Raw genomic sequence first — 24,933 nt, 5'->3', positions numbered from 1 at the left:
TGGTCGCTCTAGGTACAAAATTGATGAAGATACGCTGGAAGAGCTGATTAGTTTAGATTTGCCTGTGCCCTGCATAGCAAAAATGCTTGGAGTGTCAGAAAGGACTCTCTTTCGGCGAATGAAAGAGTTCCAACTTTCCGCCAGAAATTTCAGTAACATCAGTGATGAACAGCTTGACAATGTGGTGCAGGCCATTAAAACTGAGATGCCAACAGCAGGCTATCGCATGGTGAGGGGGAGGCTGCGATCTATGAACATAAATGTCCAGTGGAGGAGAGTGGCAGTGACAATGCACCGTGTGGACTCCTTTGGCATTCTGTCGAGACTGGATTAGGCTGCATAATTCGCCGCACTTATTCTGTGAGGGTGGAAGGTGAGGGTGTTTTTGGTATTGTGGAATGGTTGTTCTGTTACTCATATGGTGAATACATCTTATTGATGGAACTCAAATTCTGGCCCTCAGGTACAACATTGTACTGTTTGGTGCAGTGGATGGGTACTCCAGAAAGGTAAGGTGTCATATTCCCTTTTTTATTTTTCTAAACTGTTACTGTTACCACTCACAACAGCCACTACTATTTTCTTTGCACTGAAGGACTGATATGCAAAGACACCTATTGGAATCAATGGTACAAAAGCCTTTGCTGCTATATTATGATAATACCCCATATCTCCAGAGCCAGTCACTGGACCTTCACCAATATGTCCTCCAGTTTATAGACATTTAGGTTTACACCTTAGTGTTACTTGTCTTCTAAATATTATCCTGTCTGTTTTACAGAGTTAAAGCGGATCAAGGTGTTGAAAATGTCGACATTGCCAGATTTATGTTCACAGTTCGGGGATTTGACAGAGGAAGTTTTATGTCAGGCAAAAGCGTTCATAATCAAAAGTTTGTAATGTTTTACCACATGCATTCAAGAATGTTTTGAATGAGGCTTGATGCTGTTATGTTTGGTTTGTATTATTTTGTATTATGTTCATATTATTGTTGCCATCAGAATCGAACGTCTTTGGCGGGATGTGAGGACCTGTGTTACATCAAAGTACTACAACATGCTACACAGTCTGGAGCAGGATGGTGTACTTGACATATCCTCAACAGGTTAGAACATCCTTTAATACAATGGTCTGAAGAACAGTACCAATGGGCAGTTTTAACTGCATATCTAGTCCATCTCCCCAACCCTAACTTTGCTAACCATGCACAGTACAGCATTGATACACCCAACTTACCTTTTTTTTCTAGCATGGGCTACAAATGAAAAAGGGCAGGGTGTATGCTTTTGATGCGACATGGGCTCAGTTGGCTTGTCAGTGTAGCTGGCAAGGTCATAAGTGAAAATACTCCACAACCTTTTTCTCAATCAGTTATTACTTTAACAGAGGACCTGTTTGCTGTCCAAATGGTGTTCGTGCCAAAACTCAAGTTGGATCTTGAAAGTTTTGTCACGGCCTGTGAATCACTCCATCACGTCAGAACCGAACAGTACCCCAGAGCAGTTGTGGCATTTGGGCTTGATGGCTACTCATGTTGTTCAGCCAAAAGATAGAGAGGCATGTTTTCATTCTGTTAGACCAGTTCAACATTAAGATCTTTCATTTAAATTGTGTATCTAAATTTTGGTCAACTGACAAAAAGGACCACCTTTATACATTTATTTTGTATTCTGTTAGGACATTCAGGAGCCAGACATTGACTGGGACATTGCCACTGACCACACTGGAGAGACAGCTGGAGGCATTATTGTTCCAGATGTGGACTGCAATATAAGTAGTGAGAAACTGGCATATGCACAGAGCATGATTGAGCAAAGTGATGTGCCGGCAAAAGAATTGTAATTTCTTTGCCGTGAATATTTGTTTGGAACTGACTGATTTTACCACACTTAGTTAATAAAATTGAGTCTGATTAACTGGATGTCTCAATTGTGTATACATTTTATAAATAGAGCGTAAACCATATTGAACATGTTGAACATTGAACATAAGAAAACAGCCAGTAAACATTGAACATAAGAAAACATTCAGTCAACATAAAACAGTCAGCTTCTTGAAAACTCAAAACCATGGTTAATAGCATGGCACATTACATTTTTGAAATTGGTGTAGCTCCCCATGTGTTCTACGGGCAATGTAATGGTCTGTGCACATGCATTCACGATGGGGAAGCAGATTGTGTGACTGCCATGGCGGGTGGTGCAGTCATGCTCAAATTCAATCCCTATTTTGAACTCTTGATCGATATCAAGAGGTTTATGGCCCTGTCGAGTGACCCACTGGCAAAACCTGCTGACAGTTATGCCTCGATCCTCTTCTTCTGGAAAAATAACACAATAGGACAGTTGTAAAAGGTTAATAGGAACAAACACCTAATTTAAAATGTGCCAGTATAATATCTTCACCTTTATCTTCAAACTCATTCATTAGGTCCTGAAGGTAATTAACTAGCTTCAACTCCCTTTGTCGCCTCATGGTTCCCGCATCTGAAAATGTAGGTGCTAGAGATCTAATAAGGAAGTCTGCATCCACCTTTAAAAGAAGGGGAGGAAGAGAAGTCTGAAGGCATTGTGCATGAGGAGTAGATTTGAGATGCAGCATTTGGTTACTTTGTTTTTTTGGCAAATCTGGTGTAAACTGATCCATAGGTCACTATGTGCGGTCAATAGGAAGGAAAAAGAACAAAATTTGCCACAATATGGTCAGAGTTATGGACAAGTCAGTAAAGCTTACCTAATGAAGCATACTAACTGGAGGCTTTATGTCCCATTGGGTCAGCTTTGCTTTCCTATCCATTGTGTCTAAATGCAGGTTTGTCTGTTTGTGTGTACAAATGACTCCAAAATATTTATAAACAGCTGTATAAGATGCACTGCTTACCACGTTTAAAGGCACCGGAACAAATAGCTCCCTGCACATTACTCTGTTAGCCTGGACCATAGGTCTGAGGCCATAGAGTTCCAAACCTGAGCTTAGCTGTTGCAACATGGGCAGCAACTTCACTGTTCCATGTAAGATGATACACCTGTAAAACATGGTTGTAGGTTATGGACAAACCACTGCTGTGCCCCTCCCATCAGTCACTTTAACACATGCTATATTGCTTAAATAACAGGTAACACTCTAAGCGCAAAGAAAAGTCTTACCGCACAATGTCGTCTTTTCTGTCCATTATTGGACCTTTGTAGCCACATGCCACAATTTGATCCGTTAGGTCCAACAAAGAGGTGCTGTCGGCTTCCCGGGCCTAACCATTTAAAATATCCAAAAAACAGAAACATAATTTCTGCTTGTTTTAAAACGTTCTTAGGATTTACAAGGATCAGAGTCACTTATAAAGTGCGGAGTTTACCCCTTATTGAGATACAAAACACACTTTTATGGTCTTAGAGTTTTATATTTGGAATATTATCTCAATGCAGATGACATGAACAAGAATTTAATTTAATGCTTAAAAGTAAGAATTCATATTGATAGAAACTGCAATTACACTGTACCTAGAATTACAAATTACAAAGTAAAAGCAAGGGACAAAAACAGAGCAAAGACCTGACACTGTATGTAAACAGAGACATCAATATATGTTCTGTGATGCTAAGGAGTGAAAAGCTTGCAATTAATTGTACCTCCTCAATATTATTGCAGCATGTTTCCGCATGGAGGCTGAGGAGTTGCAATGGCACCTCCTGGTGGCATGTCACACATTTGGCCATCGGGCATGGCGCTGAACTCCAGGGCGGAAAAGGGAAGGGGAGATGTGTCCAGCACATGCTGGATAGGCATCATATATAGGCACCCCTTGCCTCCCCAGGATTTCACTAGGCCAGCCCCGGTGTAACCAGACTCGTCAGGTGACACTAACATGAGTCGCCTTTGTCCAGACCCTCCTGTTTGAAATTTTATATTAGTAAGGATAGGCGCACGCTACTTCCAAAATAAAGGTCATTTAGGGTGCGAGTGAAAAAGACTATTAACTTAAAGTAGAAAAAATGCACTTTCAAGCTTGTCTCGTGCTTATTTCGACCAGTTTATTCACAGACGCGTTTCGGCCTAAGTGCGTGTGCTTGAGAGTGCGATTTCTTCTACTTTAAGTTATGACATTTTATATTAACCATGTAGATGGCAGTTAATAAGATAATATAGAAAAGCACAGAAAAGATGGAGTTAACTGCTCTTACCCATTGCTTTGTGCAACATCCATGGCCGCTCTAGGTCACGCAACGTCGGGTACACCTCACAGAGAAGATCTATGATCTGTGAATTTAAACCACTCAAATAAGAATACCAAAAGTCCCTGAAATGAAATCCTTCAGACATCTTAAACCCAGTCACACACAGTACCTCATTATGGCTAGCACCATCAGGAACATTGACTGTTCTCCTCTCTAGCCCTGCATGTAAGAGGGCTAGCTCCTCCGATGGTTTTGGAGTTTTCTCACTCGAACGACTCAAAATGAAAAACTAAACCGAGGTACTTTTGCCCGCAGACCTCTTGTGTGGCCTCTCCCCAAACCTTCCCGGGAAAGACCTGAGAGAAAGTTTGTAGATGAAAATCAAGCTATTTGAACCCATCCACTACAAAACAACTGTGGATAACCATACGGGGCTGAACATTTGTTAACATGTGACCCTGCTTTACTGAAAAGATTAGCCCAAACAATGACTTTGGGTGAGACACACTGAATAAAATGGGCATAACATCTACAGAGTATAGGCTATGTGAAAATCCAAACCTGGACAAATTTCTCTGCATTGGGTTCCAGAGGGAGCCTGTATTTGTACCCTGTCAGGCCTGGCTGGTCCCTGTGGTGTCACCCTTGGCTGACCCTGAACTTCAATTACAGCATACAAAATTGTTAATTCTCAGACCTGATATCTGATATTATGCACACACGCGTTAATCAATATATAACCAGCCAATTTGAGCACAAATCCTCATTTTGGACAGTAAACGAATTGTCACTACACTACAACTACAATTTGCCAGGTAGGCTATTCATTTACTTACCATCACCCAAGGTACTCCTTATCAAGGTCACTATATTGAGAGCCATTTTTTGTAAATCTTCCTGGATTGGAAAAAAATGGAGGGTCACTTCTTAAACAATACCACAAATAACTTCAGAAAATGTATTTTGTACATATTTTTCAATGTTAACTAGTATTCACCTCATTTCAGTTTGTCATTTTCAGACTTTAGGATGAGGAAGGGAGGGGAAGAAAGTGTCAGAATTAGCTTGAAAGCAGTAAAAACACACTGATAATGGAATAAATTACATTAAAACATTGAAGTCAACTTTGAAAACTCAGCAGCAAAAGCTAGCTACAACAGTTAGCAAGCAACGGCTTCTTGCAAGCGCGGGAATCTTCTGAGGCAGTCAGCGGAGCGGACACTCCAAGCATTTTTGCTAGTAGCTAGCTATGTTACCTACTGGCAGATAACAGCGACTATGTCCCGAGAACTGACGCTTTTTCATGGAATAAATAAAGTGACCGTGGGTCAAATGCCCTAATCACCACTGGTATTTAATCAAAACCGGTTTAATGGGTACCGTTACTTCGGTTCGTCATTAAATATCAGTTTTCACCATAGGCCTACATATATGTAGCTACTTACCGGAGTTTGGTTGAAGTGAGTGACGTGCCTGCCTACAAGACTCTGTCAAAGCCTCAATGACCAGGACCAATCAGAGAAGAGCCGTCCTCCTTTGGTTCCCGCCCACACCCTGCCAAAACCGCCCACACACTGCCAAAAGTCATACTTTCGAGCGAGCAGACCAAGTTTTGCGAGAGTATGTCAGCCTCTGCTCGCAGTTGTTGAATTTCTTCTCGCGCCTGCTAAAATTGAGTGCGAAGAAGAAATTTACGCTTGCGAAAACCTGAAATTCACTTGAATAGACGTTTCCTCGCATGTGTGAGTTTTGTCATTAAACTGACGCCATACCCCGTGGAATGTGGATGTGTAACAGATGTGTTTAGGGCACGGATGTAGTTGACTCAGGTACTGATCTTTTCAGCATTTATTTGGTCCTGCAGACAATAAAACACAGACATTGCCTTCTGGTCTCCACACATCAGCTCCCTACACACAGGGTCTATAGAGGGAAACGTATACGTCAGGACGACCGGATGTAGCGAGTACAAACAGCGCGAAATTAAACAAAACGTATACTTTTATCACCACTCCATCGTCTAGAATAATGACGCACCACAGCTGAAAACCGTGGTCCTGTTACCCACGCTAATGGTTACAGTTACATTTAAGAACATTGCGAAATAGTGCGACATCATTTTTCCCTCAACTTACCTTCAACAGAGCAACACTTCTGTGAAGGAAAAACGGGACTACGGAAGCCTAGGAGGCGCAGGAGAGATGAATTGCAATTTCCGCAAATTTAACTCATCAAAATAAAATTCACACACTCACACACTCAACAAGATTGTTGAATAATAACCAAAAATGAGATACAATACATTGAAAATGACTGTACTTCTAACTCCGTTACAGATGCCTACTCAAATTAGACTTTTTTATAATTGAAAAAAGGGACACTCTTTGTTTATGTTGCAGGGTTATTCTATCTATAAATTGTTCATTCAATATTAGATACTGTCCAATTTTTTTTCTTCTGTATTTTGTCTTGTGTAAACAATAATATACATATACACTTAGCCGCCAACTCCCACGGTTTTACCGTGTGACACACGCACTCACGCAACACATCCAATTATCACGCTAAAAAAAATAGGACTTATCCTGGATACCTCCGGTACGGGCAGGGCTGTAGTGGAGGGTAAACGCACGTAAACGCCGTTTACGCACCTCTGGAATTTTGGAAATAGCGTCTACGCACCTATAAATAGCGTTTACGCACCTCAAAGTTCCCTGCGCCTTGTATTCTTCCGTTGGAATAATCCGAAATAAACTTGGTGTAATTTTAAAACAGCTAAGACTACGTTTCCTATTGTTGAACATATAAACGCTGTAGTCTGAATCATGTTCATCTGCGCTGTATTACGGTCTGTGACCATCCAATCAGTGCCTTGCGGCTGCAGCAGCGACACCAATCAGGATCCAGGAGGTGTGTAAACACGCTGTGGATCAGCCCAGTGGTCCCCAACCTTTCTTACCTCACGGACCGGTTTCATGTCAGACAATATTTCGCGGACCGGTCGAGAAGGTCCGACGGGGGGGGGTAGTAGTCGTTGCGGGCGGAACGACCGACGGGGGGGGGTAGTAGTCGCGCGCTCTGCGCCTGGTTACGCATAGATTAGAAAAAAAACATGCTGTATAGGCTATTTATGATGACATACATGAGTATTCCTTTAACTTATGTTGTCAGTGTAATTGACAGGGTAATTGACAGGCTGCTTAACTGGTTAACTCTTAAATTCAACATATTTTTTCAGGCAGTGAGAGGACAGGCAATGATGCAGAGAGCACAGGGAGAGGAGAAACACCAGGTCGAATAGAGAGAGAGAAGCACAGAGGAGCCATGAACCCCAGAACGCGTGTTCTGGGGTTCATGGCTCCTCTGTGCAAGGCAGGACCTGACGTGGAGGACAAGGAGGCCCTCTGGGCACTACTGTAAAAAGGAGACTCCATATGTAGATAGTTCTTAATCTGCAATTGTGTTGTTGTGTTGTGTTGACATACTTTTATTTACTGTTTTATTAAATTTAATAAACTACAAACTACTAACACATGTATTCATTGTCATTGATTGTATATGACTTTTACTGACAACAAAATGCAATATAGCCAGGACAGCCTTACAGAGTCGCGACGCTTTGTGTTGCGTTGCTTCGCATCGCGTCGAGGTCTGTATGATCACAAAATTCAGAGTTTACCCACCTCTAATTTTACCACTACAGCACTGGATACCGCCATTATTAAAACAAAGAATATTTAATTGCATGAACGTGAAATGTAAAACGGAATTATGAAATAAGCCTCTGGAAATGAAAAACGGCATTATGAAATGAAAGACTCTGGAAATGAAAAGTGGCATTATGAAATAAAAGACTCTGGAAATGAAAAGTGGCATTATGAAATAAAACACTCTGGAAATGAAAAGTGGCATTATGAAATAAAAGACTCTGGAAAGGAAAAGTGGCATTATGAAATAAAAGTACCATGAAATGAAAAGTGGCATTATGAAATAAAAGTACCATGAAATGAAAAGTGTTCTTCCGTTGGAATAATCCGAAATAAACTTGGTGTAATTTTAAAACAGCTAAGACTACGTTTCCTATTGTTGAACATATAAACGCCGTAGTCTGAATCATGTTCTTCTGCGCTGTATTACGGTCTGTGACCATCCAATCAGTGCCTTGCGGCTGCAGCAGCGACACCAATCAGGATCCAGGAGGTGTGTAAACACATACATGCTGTGGATCAGCCCAGTGGTCCCCAACCTTTTTTACCTCACGGACCGGTTTCATGTCAGACAATATTTCGCGGACCGGTCGAGAAGGTCAGATGGGGGGGTAGTAGTCGTTGCGGGCGGAACGACCGACTGGGGGGGGGTAGTAGTAGTAAAAGAACGCCTGGTGACGCGTAGATTAGAAAACAAGTCAGTTCTCAATGTGAAAAAAACGTGCTGTATAGGCTATTTATGATGACATAGGTAGTACAGGAGTGTTCCTTTAACTTATGTTGTCAGTGTGATTGACAGGCTGCTTAACTGGTTAACTCTTAAATATTATATAATATATATAATATATTATATATATATATAATATATATAATATTTATATTAGGCGGCACGGTGGCGTGGTGGTTAGCACTGTTGCCTCACAGCAAGAAGGTCCTGGGTTCGATTCCACCCAGTGGCCTTTCTGTGTGGAGTCTGCATGTTCCCCCGTGTCGGCGTGGGTTCTCTCCAGGTTCTCCGGCTTCCTCCCACAGTCCAAAGACATGCTCTGGGGATCAGGTTAATTGGTGACTCTAAATTGCCCGTAGATGTGTGAATGTGAGTGTGAATGGTTGTGTGTCTCTGTGTAGTCCTGCGATTGGCTGGCGACCAATCCAGGATGTACCCTGTCTATCGCCCGAAGTTGGCTGGGATGGACTCCAGCCCCCCCGCGACCCTGTGTGCAGGATAAGCGGTTTGACAATGGATGGATGGATGGATATATAATATTATATATTATATAATAAACATTTTTTTTCAGGCAGTGAGAGGACAGGCAATGATGCAGAGAGCACAGGGAGAGGAGAAACACCAGGTCGAATAGAGAGAGAGAAGCACAGGGGAGCCATGAACGTGTTCTGTTGTTGTGTTGACATACTTTTCTTTACTGTTTTCTTAAATTTAATAAACTACAAACTACTAACACATGTATTCATTGTCATTGATTGTATATGACTTTTACTGATAACATAATGCAATATAGCCAGGACAGACTTACAGAGTCGCAACACTTTGTGTTGCGTTGCTTCGCATCGCGTCGAGGTCTGTATGATCACAAATTCAGAGTTTACCCACCTCCAATTTTACCACTACAGCACTGGGTACGGGTAACCGTCATGTTTTGAAGAGGTCATCAAGGTGCGCGGTTAAATGCGGAAGTAAAAAAATCATAATGAAGATGGACGCACACAGCGCAGACTAAAAGAAACTTAATAGTACGTGTCGTACCTGGACAATTAAATGGCAGTACACACACACAAATACTACATGGTGTCAGAATAGGTGGAAGATGGAGAATGCAAGTGTCCCCACGCCACGGATGGATTGGGATTTGTCTAACCTGCCCGACGCATGGAGAAGGTTTCGCCAGCATGTGGAGCTAATGTTCTCTGCCCCGCTGAGCGCTAAAGAGGAGGAAGGAAAGTGCAGTTATCTACTCTTGTGGATCGGCGAGAAAGGCAGAGACGTCTATAATATATGGACCCTCACGGCAGATGAGAGAAAGGTACTCGAAACATATTATGCGAAATTCGAAGCATACGTAACGCCCAAAGCTAACCCCATTTTCAGGCGATTTAAATTCCATGAGAAGATTCAAAAGGATTGTGAACGTTTCGACCAGTTTGCTAAAGCGGCTAGTAAAAGACGGCAACTACCCTAACGGTGATGAGATGATTAGAGACCGGATCGTTTTCGGTACAAACTCTTCACATTAGGGCCGGGTAAAACTACTCTGTCATGGTCCGGATTTAACGCTCGAGAAAGCCATTGACATTGTCAAATCCTCGGCGATGGTCCAGTCAAGGGGGGGTTGCGCGATGATCTGCGCCCGTGAACCCCCCCCGGGGCATGACTTCAACTGTATAACAAGAGCTAATTCATTCGGACTTGCCAGCTTGTCTTGCTGAGGCGTGAATTACCGTAAATATTATAATGTTCAGTCGTCAATCTGACATGTAGAGTGAACATTTAACATTTATATTTAACATTTATATTTATATTTAACAACTTTGTGTTACTGCCAAACATTATCCTTGGAAAAGTTACTCCATGAATTTACATAAATTTATCTCTAAATGTTTGAAAAAGTGACATATTAATATTGTTGTGCTTTTTTTTCATATGATAATGCTAAATGTAGCAAAACTGTTGTAGAAAGGTCATGCAAATAGCCTATTCAGTGATGTCACATTAGAACATGTGTGCCTGCGTGCACAAGGATGTTATTGTGAGCATGCGCAAAATGAACGGTCAGTGTGAGTTCTCAGATCAAAGAGACAATGGCGGTCTGTCCTTTTTCTCCCGTGAATATACGATACTAGGAGGTATTAGATAACCATTTTGGTGACTGTACTAACGGTAGACTGCGTGCAACATTTTAGAAACGGCGCCCGTTCATTACATTATCTGACACTTTTATCCAAAGCGACAAAGGTTACAATAATTGCATTTCAACCATAAGGATACAAACTCAACATAAACATAAAAGTGCAATTTCATCATGGGAAGGTGGCGACGGTTCATGTGACCTGCCGTTCACATCATAGGAAGATGCCGACGAAGCTCTCTCCGCTGGCTGCGGTCGGTTATCAAAACATTGCCCAAATGACCCTTTTCAGACTTTATGAACAAATACAGAATCCCTTTGTGTTCATTTCTAAAGCATCGCATTAAGACACACATCACTTTATTATTTAAGACGCTGCGCTACTTGCAGGTTGCTGTGTTGTGCCTGATTATCAATGAAGTTAGAAACAATGATTTACGGCAAACGCGTGGCCGTGAAGATACTCATTAACATGTCATTTGCATGAGTAGGAGGATGTCTCCACTGAGAAAGGATCCTTCCAACGACCACCAGAAGGACCTACCACGACCACCGGAACCTGCCGTCCGGACAAAGGAACCTTCTATCGACCACTTTTCGCACCCAGCGTGTTACGCACCAGCTCCCTAGAAGGGAGGGGACCGTTGACACGCCGCTGCTCAAGACCCAAGTGTATCACTACAAGGGGCATGTGGGGGTCGTGGTGCAAGGAGGACGCAAGAGTTTTACCGTGTATAGATTACTTTATTTATTCTAATCACACGGATTGCAGGGAGAAGGGCTGGGCAGAACCAAAGCAATGAAACAAACAAAAAATACACAGGCTAGTTCCTATATATATAGTGCCGTAGCTTTGGCACGCTAACCAAAAATACAGGTGGTGGTCTGCCCAGGTCTAGCTAGTGTTCCTAGACAGAGACTCACTGCGGGTGATGTATGCCCATGGGCCTCTAGTCTAGCCACAACTGCTCCCTTCCCCCTGGGACAAAAAAAGGAAAAGAAGAACACGGTAGTTAGAAAAATAAACGGATGTACTAATAATGAAAACAGCTATCAACAACTAAAACACAGACAGAACAGTTAATCCACCCCAAATGCAAAACAAAGGTCTGACCATCCAGTATCACCCATGTGGCCCCCCCCAGGGGCCTGAAGACTGTGGCCTTTTGAGCTCCAACCAGGTGCAGCCACTAACGATCCTGAGGTCCTCAGCCAATCAGGGGGGGGGCGGGGGCTGGTAACTCCTGTCAATTTGAGAGAAGGGAGATGCACACACACACACAAGCAACCTTAACAAACAAAAATGCACATACACACATACAAGGCCCTGCTGTGGAACACAGGGCCGTAACACGCCCCCCCCCCACAACAGCTACAAACACCAGTTTGTACATGTACAGTACACTTTTCATTTCTGCTTTACCCTTACTGGTAAGCCCGGGATAGAGTGTCAGCAACCACGTTTGCAGACCCCTTTACGTGTGATATGGCCAAGTTGTACCCCTGCACAATCAGAGCCGACGCCATGAGGCGGCGGTTCTGGTTGTACATTTGCCTGAGAAAGGTAAGAGGGTTATGGTCAGTGAAGACCATAACAGGGACGTTACTTGAGCCAACGTAGACTTCAAAGAACTGGAGTGCTAAAAGTAAGGCAAGTGTCTCTTGCTCAATTGTCGAATACCGTTTTTGACACTGACTGAATTTTTTGGAAAAGAAGCTAATTGGACGATCCACACCATCGTCACCCTCCTGTAGTAGGACTGCACCTGCCCCCACGATACAGGCATCAATTTCTAGTTTAAACGGTTTGTCGAAGTCGGGGGCAGCTAATACCGGAGCATTGCATAGCAATGCTTTCGCTGACTCAAACGCGGAGGTACACTCTGGTGACCACTTGAATGTTACCTTCGGGCTCAGCAAGGATGTTAGGGAGGATACTACGGTCGAGAAGTTCCTGCAGAATGTTCTGTAGTATCCCACCATTCCCAGAAAACGTCGCAGCTGCCGGCGAGTGTTCGGAGTGGGAAAGTTAGCTATTGCCTCAACTTTGCTGGCAATGGGTCGCACTTGTCCACGTCCCACCTGCTTCCCAAGGTAAGTTACTGTAGCTTTTCCGAATTCGCACTTGGCTAGATTGAGCGTCAATGAAGCGCCCTCTAGCCGCTGGAATACTGACCGCAGCGTGGCAAGGTGTTCAGCCCAGGTGCGTGAATGGATCACCAAGTCGTCAAGGTAAGCTGTGCAATTCGGTATGTCTTTAAACACGATGTTAACTAGGCGTTGGAACGTGGCGGGTGCATTACACATCCCAAATGGCATGACTGTGTATTGCACAAAGTTGTCTGGTGTCACAAAAGCCGATATATTAGACGCTCTTTCGGTTAAAGGCACCTGCCAGTAACCTTTATGCAAGTCCAGTTTACTCACGTATGCTGCGGAGCCAATACGATCGATGCAATCCTCCAAACGGGGTAATGGAAACGAATCCGGCACAGTCACAGAGTTGATTTTTCGGTAGTCTGTGCACAAGCGGGACGTACCGTCTGGCTTGGGGACTAGTATGCACGGAGAACTCCATGGGCTGTAGCTGGGTTTTGCCATTCCATTCTGTAACAAGTAATCCACCTCACTCTTCATTATTTCTCGCTTACGTGCGTTTACCCGATACGGGTGCTGGCGAATAGGTCGAGTGTTTCCAACGTCTACGTCGTGCTCCAAAACAGAGGTGCGGCTTGGTACTTCGCCGAATACTTTGAGAAAGGAATGTATTAGTGCGGTGAGTTCTTCAGTTTGTCTCTGGTCTAAATGTCCCATTAGGGACGGTAGCTTTTGTAGCATTTCCGGGTTGTTGAGTCGTTTACACTGTTGTAATGTATTGCGTGTTACTAATCCATCCTCGTCGTTTTCCTTCCAGTCCACCTCAGGTATGGGCACCACTAGTGCCACGCTGGTGAATGTGGGCAGAACCAGTCCTTGGGGAGAAATGTCAGGAGTGTCACATTTACGGTAAGACTTCAGCATGTTGATATGACACAGATGGGAGGAGCGTCTGCGGTCCGGGGTTTTAATTATATAGTTAGTGTCACTTATTTTTTTTCCGACAATATAAGGCCCAGTAAACCTGGCGGAGAGAGACGAACCAGGTACGGGTAGGAGAACCAGTACCTGCTCCCCTGGCACAAAAGAACGGTCCTTTGTCTTTCTGTCATACTGCACCTTCATGCGTTCCTGAGAGGTAGAGAGGGACTCTCGGGCCAATGAGCACGCCATATGCAGCCTCTCCCGCATCTCATTAACATAGTCCAGCACATTTCGAGGGGTGCTACTGGACACTTCAGTTAACATGTGCTCCTTCAGAACTTTCATCGGACCTCGTGGTGTATGACCGAACACCAAATCAGCAGGACTGAATCCTAATGATTCCTGGATAGTTTCTCTGACAGCGAACAGAACAAAGGGGTCTCCCTCGTCCCAACTAGTATTTGTCTCCACACAGTATTTCTTTAGCATCGTCTTCAAGGTCTGGTGCCAGCGCTCTAGAGCCCCCTGGCTCTCTGGATGGTACGCGCTGGAGACCTGATGTGTGATAGACAGATTCTTCATTGTAGCGGCGAACAATTTGGACATGAAGTTAGTACCTTGGTCAGTTTGGATCACTTTCGGGAGTCCAAAGGTGGAGAAGAACTTCACCAGGGCTTTGATGATGGTTTTTGTCGTTATTGTTCGGAGGGGGACGGCTTCTGGGTACCGTGTAGCACTGCACATGATAGTGAGAAGGTACTGGTTACCTGCTCGTGTTTTTGGTAGTGGGCCCACACAGTCCACTATCACTCGGTCGAATGGCTCTCCAATCACAGGAATTGGATGAAGTGGCACAGGAGGAACAGGTTGGTTCACCTTCCCTATTAGTTGGCACACATGACAGGTTCTGCAGTATTTGACAACATCAGATTTTAAACCTGGCCAGAAAAAGTACCTGAGAATTCGGTTGTATGTTTTTGTTATCCCTAGATGTCCTGCCCATCCAGGGTCATGAGCCAATGACAGTATCTGCGGTCGTAGCGGCGCAGGAACAACTACCTGCTGAACAACATCCCAGTCCTCACCGGTTTTGTGTGGTGTCCAACTGCGCATTAGAACTCCCTCCTCCACTGAATAGGCAGCACCCTGCAGGCCCGTTTCTCCAGGGGCCTCTATTGCATCAAAACACTTCCTCAGACTGGTATCCGCTTTCTGCCACTCAATTAGCTTTTCCGCTGCTAAGGATGGGAGAACGTCGTGTAGCTGAAGGGCGCAGACGTCTTCCCTCATTTTAGGCAGTGTGGCCGGTACCTCAGGCTTTGGTTCCTCACCCCTAACCTGCTCAAAGACAGAATCCGACAAATCCACCAACTCCCCTTCCTTCCTGGACTGTGCTCTTGTTAGGACACAAGCCGGGAAAACATGTGGAAACTGTTGAACAATAAACACATCTGCATCTTTTGTTTCAGGTGTTTCTATTACCTCTAAGACCGGAGATACCCTACCCCCAGCGATGTCGTTACCCAACAACAGAGTTACCCCCTCCACCGGTAACTTGGGCACGACGCCAACCCGGAAACGTCCTGAAATGAGCTCTGACTTTAAATGCAACCAGTGTAACGGTACACAAATGGGGTTAGTTTCAATCCCACACATGAGAACGTTAGATCCACAGTAATTAAGGTCAGACCAGGGCAACGCGTCTTTACAGATTACGGATTGCGCTGCACCGGTGTCTCGTAAGATTCTGACTAAAGTGTGGTCCTCTGGTTCTCCAGTGATTGAAACACTCCCAACTGACACAAATGGAGCATACCTAGGATCCGGCTCAGCTCCAACCATCTCGTCCGCAGCAACAGCGTCTAGGCGAGGAGTAGATTGGATAAGACCGACACTTTTCTTGTTGCGGGGTGGTGACTGAGAGGTCTTTGCTTTCAGAACTGCACAATCTGAAATCAAATGGCCCACTTCATGACAGTAAAAACACTCTCTTTTTTCTGTAAGTCTTCTGGCGGGGTCAGGCGAAGACCGGCGTGCCCGAGACGCCGATGGGACGACAGTATGAGACCCACTAAACACAGTTTTGTGGGTCAGAGCATATTCGTCTGCCATAACAGCGGCCTGGGTCAACGTCTCTACCTTCCGCTCATTCAAGTACACCACTAGGTGCTCAGATAAATGGTTCTTGAATTCTTCTAATAAAACGAGCTCTTTCAGATCCAACAAAGTTGTTACCTTGCTCGCTGCACACCAGCGCTCAAATAGAGACTCCTTGTCCCTACCAAACTCCACGAATGTACGACTCCCCACTTTCTTATGAGACCTGAAGCGTTGCCTGTAGGCCTCAGGTACTAGCTCGTAGGCTCTAAGCACTGTTGCTTTAACCACATCATACTGCAAACTGTCTTCCAGGGAAAGCGCTGCCACCACTTCCTGGCCCTTTCCAGACAGCTTGCACTGCAGGAGAAGAGGCCACACCTCCTTTGGCCACTGCAGAGCGACGGCTACACGCTCAAATGCTACGAAGTAGCGGTCTACTTCGGTCTCCCTAAACGGTGGAACCATAGGAACGTTTTGGCTCACCTTAAATGGAGGCGGCTCACGTGGACCCGAGGGTGAGACGCCTACACCTGCCTCGAGCTCCATCTGCCTAATTTTAATTCTGACCTCCTTATCTGCTTCTATTTTTCGGAGTTCCAACTCAAAATCATATCTTTTTCTCTCCTCTCTGTCTTTCAGTTCTGCCTGAAGATGGGCCATTTGTTTACGCAGCCTGTCTACCTCCCCTACCTCAGATCCACCTGCCACTGGGGAAAACGGAAGAAACTTTGGCAGCGTCCAAGGAGCTGGAGCCTCTTTACGCTCCACACTGTCCACCGGCGATGCGGGAGAGGAGACGCCGGCGGCCCCTTCCTCTGCACACTCTACGAGATCCTCCTCGTCCAGGGACATGACGCCTGCCTGTTCTAGGTCCAATAAATAATGCTTAATTTGTTCAACGATCTCAGCCTTTAAAGCCTGTTCACTGATCCATAGCTTGTAGTGTTCAGCTATCTTTTTTAACTCTGCCTTGCGCATTCTCGTTAAGAGACCTAACGTAGGGTTCTCCAAGAAAGTTGCTAGGGTGAGGGTAGCCATCTGTACTCAAATTTTTATTTTTTTCACCTCAGCAACACGACACAACCTGACTAACCAGTACCCAGTCTAGCTACACGACTCCGCTTACACCACGCCGTACATGCCCCAATCACTGACCACAAGAAGATCCTCTCAGCAGCAGCGGGCCAACAGAGCATCCCGGACGAGCCCCCATTTGTTACGCACCAGCTCCCTAGAAGGGAGGGGACCGTTGACACGTCGCTGCCCAAGACCCAAGTGTATCACTACAAGGGGCATGTGGGGGTCGTGGTGCAAGGAGGACGCAAGAGTTTTACCGTGTATAGATTACTTTATTTATTCTAATCACACGGATTGCAGGGAGAAGGGCTGGGCAGAACCAAAGCAATGAAACAAACAAAAAATACACAGGCTAGTTCCTATATATATAATGCCGTAGCTTTGGCACGCTAACCAAAAATACAGGTGGTGGTCTGCCCAGGTCTAGCTAGTGTTCCTAGACAGAGACTCACTGCGGGTGATGTATGCCCATGGGCCTCTAGTCTAGCCACAACGGCTCCCTTCCCCCTGTAAGAATACGTGTTCAAGATTTGGAGCCTGGTTGGGGTTATCAAAAATTCAGCCGAATGACTTCTCTCGTTCTGGAAAATTTATTTGTCAGATCACAGGTCAAGTATCAGCGCTGCGTTTGCAAAGGCAGGAGCAGTTCAGGCAGCACACAGGCCGGAAGAACAACTAACTAACATCAGCAAGAACATCATGTTTTATAACCCTTGAAAGACAGAGAAGGAAATATTTCTATTGGCCCTAAACTGGCGTAGAGGAGGACCTTCCACCTCCCGCATCTAAGATCCGGTCACATCCAATGTCCAGACTCCTGACTTAACGTAAACATCGTAAACAGAGTGTGTATGTTGAATAGTGTTGGTGTGTCTCTAACCCCCCTTTGGCTGGTAAATCTTCTAGTTGACCCGCAGACCTTACATTCCTCAGCCAGGACAGAAACTGACTCCCCATCCTGTCGGACTCGTGTCTGCCTGCTTGGCAGATCCTGCTTACCCCCTTACTTAACTCTTAAATCAAGACAAGACAGCAAACCCCCAACTAAGCCCATGAAAATAACTTTTGATTATCAATTCCCCCTTTTTACATAATTCATTATGTAAACCAAAAAAAATCAAAAGAAACCACCAATCTAAACGCTAAATATCTATATCAGTGAATACGGGTGAATGCAGCAGTCATGGAAATCCCTAAACAGTACAAAAAATCTAAACCGAGTATAGTAGACACAGAATACATCCTAGCCTAGAAATATCACACCATCTACGTGTATGCATCCACTATATATGATGTGTGCAACAGTTAGCAGATCACGCGGACAGGAATGTTGAACCTAAAAGGATTTCTTCTTCGGGTCCCTCGAAGTCGGTTCTTACCATACCTATCTCCTCTCCAATCTCCTCCGGCCCTAACAATTGGATCCTCTCATGTAACAAAGCCATCTGGTATGGCAGGGGTATTTTAGCATCTATTGCAGAGGTGATGCATCGGAGACATAGTTGTCTGATAAAGGGGATGCAGCAGCATCCACAAAGGGCAAAAACCACTATTGCGATTACTAAGGTCAGAAAAACTGACAGGAAGAAGCCCTTCCATCGTCCAAAGTATTTACCAAACCAATTACCGACGGTGCCGTCTATACCAGAGTGTTCAGCCAATTCAACAGACATGGCTCTTAGTCCGTGTAATGCTCTAGTAAAGGATCCATCTGGGGCGGTGTTATTGGGGATAAAAGTGCAGCACGCTTGGCCAAACATCGCACACACCCCTCCTTTTTCAGCTAATAACATATCCAAAGCCATTCGGTTCTGGTAAGTCATCAATGAGGTGGCCGATAGTTGGCTGTGCACCCCTTCCAGAGCATCTCTTGTCATATTGGTTAGCCGCTGGATATTGAAATGTACATAATTTAGTCGATCCACATTTTTGTTTACAGTTATAAAAAGGGAACAATGATTCCCATCCGGCCGCTATCTGATCCGTTAACTTGTATTGATCAGGTACCCCTCTCGGCACACTATCACACAGAGCGTGGTTACTTCTGCAACTTTGTATGGACCTTCCCAGCGGGGATCAGTCCAACTGAGTCTGGCTACTTTACGTAGTACCCAGTCATCCACCTCCACTGGTGCACACTCTCCTTCTTCTTCAAAAAGGATCTCTGTCACCTGTTGAGAGATACTCATCACAGTATTATTACACATTCTCATATAGTCAGATATTTCCACATGTTGGTACTGCAATGGGCTGACAGTGGTAGGCAAAGTGGTTGTTAACGGACAAGGCATCTTTCTTCCCGTTATTACCTCATGGGGGCTTATCCCTAACTTAGAGTTAGGACATGATCTTATCCCATACAGTACTATTGGCAGGGCTGCCACCCACGTCCGCTTCGTTTTAGCACAGACTTTAGCCAAACCTTCCTTTATGGTTCTGTTAGCTCTCTCAACTAGCCCTTGAGACTGAGGGTGATAAACTGCCCCAAATTTATGCTTGATCCCAAACGTTTTCTCTATTTCTTGTAGTTCAGCGTTCGAGAAGTGTGAACCATTATCCGATCGTATGACTTCTGGAATACCAAATCTGGGTATTAGTTCTCTGGTCAGCCATTTTACTACGTCTGCTGCTCTTTCTGATTTTGTGGGGATCACCTCCACCCACCTAGAAAAAGGATCAACGCATACCAACAAATACCTCTTGCCCTCAACTTGGAAACTTCCAAGTCCAGCCTTCAGTGTTAATGTCCACTTTTATTGCTCTCCAGCCCAAAAGCAAAGCAGAGGGTGGGAGACATGTCTGTAACTTGCAGATACAACTCAGCTCATGCTCAGTTTGATCCAATCTATTCATTCATTACTGATAGATCACCAACCTCTCATGGTTAGCGTGTCCAAATGTAAGGGTGTACTACTTGTTGAACATTACAGGATGACCGTCTGTAACAAGTTTCCATATTTCGTGTACTGGTGCTATAAATGTTCCTTTGATCAGACATTTGCTTCCATCATCAAGATACTGTATCAAGTGTATCGTGCACTATACACTCAATAGCAGCACTCAATAATTTACCGCCCATCTCTGAATTCAGGAGAAAACTCGAAAAACTAAAAACAGTAATCCAAAAAATGGACAATATATACAACAACTCTCCTAATCCCTTATCACCTTCATTCCTCATTTAAATCTTACACAACCTTATCTCTTAATTTTCAATGACTGATTGTCTTGCCGTGGAAAGTGTGAACGCGTTTGACTGTAAGAACGCAACTATTCCATGCGATGTGTGCACAACAGTCTGGTGTTCCATTGTTATATGGGCCGTTTCAATCAACGCTCTTCCAATAGCAGCTACGTTTCTGACACACGAGGGATGCCCTATTTCCACGTTATCCAGCTTGCCACTATAATACATCAAAACCTTACGATCTATGTTACCCTCCCCCTTCGAAACAGAACGGAATTCACAAATCCGTTCTTTTCATCAACATCCAGATGGAAGGGTCTCGAGTAGTCAGGGGGGCGCAACGTGGCTGCGCTGGCCATAGCCTGCTTGGTGGCAATAAATGCAGTCTCCGCCTCCCGGGTCCACACCAAAGGCTTTGAGTAGTTTTCATAGCCTGCACCCAATATTAGCGCCCTCAAGGGAGCCACCTGCACCGAGAAATCAGGTATAATATTCTAGCTCCATGTTACAAGTCCTAAGAATTTCATCATTTCTCTAACCGTCATGGGCCGAGGATGTTGCAAAATGGACGACTTCTGTGTGTCAGTCATAGCTTGCCCTGATGGTGACACAATTCTCCCCAGAAAATTCACCTACTGTCTCCCAATCTGCAATTTCGATTTAGACACTTTGAAGCCGTTTTCCTGTAACCACTGCAGAACCGTTCTGGTAGACATAATCGTTTCTGAACTAGTCCCTGCTAGCAGGATGTCATCCACATATTGTAGTAAAACAACTCCTTCTGGTAGTTCCAACTCGGCCAAAATGGTCTCCAGAACATGGTTAAAAATCGATGGTGAGTCCACATAACCCTGTGGTAACCGCGTATATGTATATTGGCGCCCCTCATACGTAAACGCAAACATTTGTCTCGAGCGCACAGCTAGAGGGACACAGAAAAAAGCATTCGCCAGGTCAATGCAGGTGAACCATCTTTTATCAGGGCCTATTGCATTTAACATTGTATAAGGATTTGGGGTGTCATAGTGAGTTGGTACTACAACTTTGTTGACGAGCCTCAAATCATGCACCATTCTATAATCAGGCTTTCCGGGTTTAGGGACCGGGTTAATCGGGGTATTCCAGGGGGACCCCGTCCTCTCCAATACACCTGCCTGCAGCAACACTTCAATTGTTTTTTCTATCCCTGCGATTTGTTCCTCCCTTAAGGGGTACTGAGGACGGTAAATTGGGACCGTTCCGGTTTTTAATTCAATTACCACTGGGGCCATTGGAATCAATCCCACATCAGCTCCCCCTTTTGTCCAAAATGTATCAGGAAAATTATCTAGCATGAGCTGTGTGTTCTCATGGTCAGTATTTTCCCTACCATGTGTGCGGCTTAGCAGGTGTTTCTCTGGTATAAGTTTTACTTCTGAGGTATGTGCAATACGGTACATGTCATTAGCCTGAGAGTAATGTAAGTTAACATTTTGAGTGGGCACCCAGTCCGTGGCATCAACCCCCGCTTTAACCATCGGCCCCATGTTCTTAGCTTCTCCTCCGCTTTGGATGAGCAAGGTGATGTGAGGAGCAGAGGTCTCTTGAGAACTTGTAACTCAGAGGTTAGTTCCACCGCAGCTGCCACACCTTGTTTCCCCACATAGATCTCTCGGACCTTAACAGCAGGATGTCCATGGACCTCGCTTTCAAACTCAAGTCCACTCCACAGGGTGTCATAGTTCTCATCAGGAGACAGCGAATAGTTCATCGTGCAATGAGGAGGATCCGCAGGTGGTTCAGTCGGGTGTAATACCTTGAACCATGGGCCCCAACGGCGGACAGTCTCATGCAGAACAGTTCCATCATAGTCCTCCACTCTCCCCCACCAGACCTCTGCATTCAGCGTCTGTTGAACTTCAGCTTGCAGCAACTGGTGGCCATAAGAGTGGGGTGTGGCACATCGTTGCTGTGTCCCATCCGGGAATGTTACAGTGATACATCCCTTCGTCATTTGCATAATGATATTTTGGGAACACAAAATGTCTCTTCCGTTGATTGTCAGAGTCACCATGGGTTCTGGGAACAGGTTACCGTCAGCCGTCGGATCTGGGCACCCCTATGGCATTTGCTGATGACCTGGGGCCTGATGCCGCAGGCTATTACCCTGTTGTAGTGTATGTGGTGCTTGTGGTGGATAGATATCATAAGGGTATTGAGCTGGGTTGGACTGAGGCCTCTGACCCTGAGGTGGATGGGGGCATGCGTCGGACCAATGTCCAAGCTGCCCACAGCTGAAACAAGTATTCTGTCGTTGTCTAAACTGCCCTCCATTGTTTGGAACTCGGCCACGATTTCCCCCTCCCCACTGTCTTTTCGGTTGCCTGAAGCCACCGTACAGTGGGGCCCCCATCATGTGTTGTGGTTGCGGGGCATAAGGTTGGGGATAGTAAGCCTGTGGAGGAGTGTACGCGGCCTGTTGTGGCTGCTGGCAGGCTGGCGCACATGGGAAGGGAGGGGGGTCTGGATAAGTGTCATATTGAGGTGGCCCTTCCCCCCTGAGATGGCGCTGTTTGGGTCATCTGTTTGGCTTCACTCTTGCCCTGGTTCACCTTCTCTCTGCTTTCCTTCAGCTGTGTTTTTGCCAATTGTAACAGAATATTGTTTAATTCACCCTTTTCCTTATCATATTTTTCTCTGCTCCGGTCCACATAGTGTTTAATCTGTGAGGACCAAGCATCAAAATTCATGTCAGACAACCCCACTATTCCTCTTAGTTGGGTCTTCATTGTCTCCGAGACAGATGACTCTATGGCGCCGCGAAAAAGAAGCTTGGTTCTGTGATCATCCATGACATCTTCCCCTAACTTGTTGTCCCATAATTCTCCGACTCTCCTTAAATAACTATTTCCACCCTCACTGTCGTGTGGGGGAACATAAGTGAGTTCTGTGGTAGCCACCTTCACAGGATATTGGAGTCTGAGCTTTGGCCAGAGCACTGACACCCAATTTGCCAGAGGCTCCCCGTCAGGGAGGTCAGAGGTCCTGGCTTCCCCCTCTAACTTCTGGAGGTCAGCTAGTGAGGCACAAACCACAAAAATTCTTCTAAGATCCCCCAAACCGGGAACACTACCCGCACACTGAGCAAGGAACCCACGAATCCACACTGCACCACCCTTCTCTATTTTAGGTAATGCGAGCTTCATCATGCTTAGGTCTGACAATGCGAGTGGCGCATATGTTGTTTTTTCACTTCCGTCTCTACAAATAGCCGTTAACAGTGGTAGTTGATGAGAGGCCTGAGCATCCCGTCTGATTTTTGACTTCAAATCATTACATTGATGCACATATGCTCTGGCTGCATTCCCCTGATAATATCTGTTCCTATTACCTCTTAACCCCTGTCTCATGGCGCTCCATCGGAGTAGATGACTGTGGTTTTTGTGACTCGAGCGCTGCTCCATGCTCCTGAAATTCCTCGTCCCAATCATCTGCAGGGCCAGGCTCATCTTCCTCTGACTCAACCTGCCTCCCCCGCTCATCCTATCCACGCCGGGTGATTGATTGCCGCTCTGCCTGGGCTATGACTAACAAAGTTTCTTCTCCTGCAACTCTTCCTCCCCCTACATTAAATGAGGTCATAGGTCTGTGCTCGGGTTGCCGCTTCTTTACGACTGTCGAGTGACCCTGTGTTGTGTTTGGATTACTCCAATCGACAGGCTCCAACTGGGGCCTGTCCTCCAAATATTGTAGCGTCTCTGAGAGAAAAGCAGAAACCTTCTCCACCCCATCATTCTCTTCATGTGGATATGGAGTTACCTGTAACAACCCTTTTTGAACTACCAAAACCTGAGATTCTCCTGGATTAGTAGCTTTCCCTTGCCTCAGTGGCATCTGATGTGGTTCATTTAACAACCGATTAGCCTCCGCATATGGGCCTGTCGAGTAGGGAGGAGGCGCACTAGATTTACAACCGGTCTCATGCACTTTCTCTTCTCCTGCTTTGGTTTGCGGCAACTGCATTGCCGTCTTACTCACGAATACCGCATTTATTTCTCCCAGAAATGTTCTACAGTCCACTAAGAACTCATCTGCCTTTTCTGCACTTTTCTTCTCTTTTCCACAAAATCTCCCCTTAACGGCAAGGAGCGCATGCGCTTGGTCTTTTCCTCTTATCGCCATCCTAAGATGGTCCTGCAGCTGCTCGCCTGTTGGTTGAGAATCTGTCTCCCTTCCAAACATTCCTCTTTCCTGCATCTGTGCAACCCACTTCACATATTTTTGTTACACATTTCCTATCTTTTTCTAGGGTTTTATCCATATGTCTCTTATAAGTCTTAAATAGGGCGAAACCCAGAGTGCCTTCTTTACACCTCTCCCATATCGTTATGGTTTCCTCCATTTTCATCACAGGTTATTTATTTATTCACACGTGGTTTTTGAACACAAGAGAAAGGACTCAATGCCCAATACTGTGAACCCAATCAAGAACCTTCTACTGTATTAGAGGAATACAGCGCTCGATTGTTGAGGCTTATAACACCAGTTCACTCGTATTGTTTTATTTCTCTCGTATTTATACCACCATCATTTAACTATGATTTTCCCTTTTACCCTTTAATACATATCCCCACAGATGTGTAATCCGGTCAAACACTTTTCACTGTCGGATTCTCAGTCCTTTTTCAAGTCCTGATACGCCCAGCTTCCAGGTTCGGTAAAACACCAGGAGTTACACCAACCACCCACACATTTCCCAGTATGAAAAACAACAAATCTTTCCCTGTGTCCTTATTTCTTCATCTAATATTCTAACCTGCCAGTCC

General features: G+C 45.1%; 1 protein-coding gene and 1 long non-coding RNA gene across 8 annotated transcripts; one reads left to right on the top strand and one right to left on the bottom strand.

Annotated features, from left to right (window-relative positions):
* Positions 1-1,929: 1,929 nt before the first annotated feature.
* LOC120812818 (uncharacterized) lies at positions 1,930-6,325 on the bottom strand. Of its 7 annotated transcripts, none has more exons than XM_078097441.1 (13): positions 6,308-6,325; positions 5,945-6,030; positions 5,618-5,838; positions 5,170-5,194; positions 5,009-5,069; positions 4,734-4,832; positions 4,342-4,528; positions 4,179-4,254; positions 3,627-3,887; positions 3,147-3,247; positions 2,881-3,025; positions 2,406-2,532; positions 1,930-2,320 (listed from the first exon to the last, which is right to left on the bottom strand). In XM_078097441.1, exons 9-13 carry the CDS (start codon positions 3,768-3,770, stop codon positions 2,046-2,048), a joined length of 792 nt encoding a protein of 263 aa, XP_077953567.1. In that variant the 5' UTR covers positions 3,771-3,887; positions 4,179-4,254; positions 4,342-4,528; positions 4,734-4,832; positions 5,009-5,069; positions 5,170-5,194; positions 5,618-5,838; positions 5,945-6,030; positions 6,308-6,325; the 3' UTR covers positions 1,930-2,045. The 7 variants fall into 7 exon arrangements, with proteins under 7 accessions (XP_077953567.1, XP_077953573.1, XP_077953568.1 ...); XM_078097447.1 differs by having other exon boundaries at positions 1,930-2,317; XM_078097442.1 differs by lacking the exon at positions 5,945-6,030 and having other exon boundaries at positions 5,618-5,726.
* Positions 6,326-14,696: 8,371 nt separating this feature from the next.
* On the top strand, positions 14,697-16,760 carry LOC144390730 (uncharacterized). The gene is made up of 3 exons (XR_013454574.1): positions 14,697-15,399; positions 15,543-16,379; positions 16,504-16,760. It is a non-coding gene; the product is annotated as an uncharacterized LOC144390730 (long non-coding RNA).
* Positions 16,761-24,933: the final 8,173 nt, after the last annotated feature.

The sequence above is a fragment of the Gasterosteus aculeatus genome, chromosome Y (assembly GCF_964276395.1).
Source record: "Gasterosteus aculeatus chromosome Y, fGasAcu3.hap1.1, whole genome shotgun sequence".
Taxonomy (NCBI): domain Eukaryota; kingdom Metazoa; phylum Chordata; class Actinopteri; order Perciformes; family Gasterosteidae; genus Gasterosteus; species Gasterosteus aculeatus.
The sequence above is the reverse complement of the archived record's forward strand: the minus strand, read 5'-3'. Positions and strand labels throughout refer to the sequence as shown.